Consider the following 999-nt stretch of genomic DNA (forward strand, 5'->3'; position numbering starts at 1 on the left):
AGGGAAAGATGAGACAGTTCTCTTATGAACAGAGTTTGACTGGTATTTGGCAGAATGATCTATGTTGCCAATAAGATCTGGCCTGGAGTGTGCCATTTGTATTCAGATTTGATCCTTAATTTTATGATAATTTTGTTTTTCCTTCCCAACAATTTTATTTCTCAGTGATTGGTTAAATTGTAAATTTTTAGTTGTGAGTACAGTGAGAATAAAAAATTGTGGTAATTTGTTTATTTATTTGCAAAATTTCAAAATGATACCTGGCAGATCACAGTGAAAAAAACATGTTTTTAATCTCTTGAAAGGAAATATGAGCAAATAGGATGGGGCAGTTCTCCTTACAGGAGATGGTCTTGGACATAGCTAGAAGGCAAGCCATGAAGAGCTTTATAGATGAGTATTTGGTAATAGATTATAGATGGATAGTAAACTCCTTAGGTTACCAATAATAATAATAATAATAATAATAATAATAATAATAATAATAATAATAATAATAATAATAATAATAATAATAATAATAATAATAATAATAATAATAATAATAATAATAATAATGGTTCCGTCCCAGGCGACTGATGGACCCTGAGAGGTTCCTGACGGAGCTTGGGCCTTATCCGGAGGATCTGGTCCACGACTCGGCGGAAAATCAGGCGGCGGCTTGGGAGACAACTGCCGCCGCAGCATTGGACCGAGTCGTGCTTTTGCGGCCTCTGACCCGACGTGGATCTCGATTGGCTCCCTGGTTTACCGAGGAGCTGAGAGAGATGAAACGTCGGAAAAGATGCCTAGAGAGCTGATGGAGGGCCAGCCGAACCGAATCCGACCGAACACGGGTTAGGATACATGTTAGATCCTACCTAGTGGCGATGAGGGTGGCTAGGACTAACTACTATTCCTCGCTCATCGCGTCATCAGATAATCGCCCGGCTGCCCTCTTCAGGGTGACCCGCTCTCTCCTCCAACTGAGGGGAGGGGGGATCCCCTGGAGGGGAGGGC

General features: G+C 41.3%; 1 protein-coding gene across 1 annotated transcript in view; it reads left to right on the plus strand.

The window, feature by feature from the left end:
* Nucleotides 1–323: 323 nt before the first annotated feature.
* The window catches only part of LOC107299207 (dickkopf-related protein 3-like), a 26,543-nt gene continuing 25,867 nt past the window's right edge, over nucleotides 324–999 (plus strand). The window contains exon 1 of the mRNA XM_015828572.2: nucleotides 324–404. Coding sequence (XP_015684058.2) covers nucleotides 324–404 — 81 coding nt within the window. The remainder of the gene's footprint in view (nucleotides 405–999) is intronic.

The sequence above is a fragment of the Protobothrops mucrosquamatus genome, unplaced genomic scaffold (genome assembly GCF_001527695.2).
Source record: "Protobothrops mucrosquamatus isolate PMUCROS unplaced genomic scaffold, P.Mucros_1.0 scaffold4671, whole genome shotgun sequence".
Taxonomy (NCBI): domain Eukaryota; kingdom Metazoa; phylum Chordata; class Lepidosauria; order Squamata; family Viperidae; genus Protobothrops; species Protobothrops mucrosquamatus.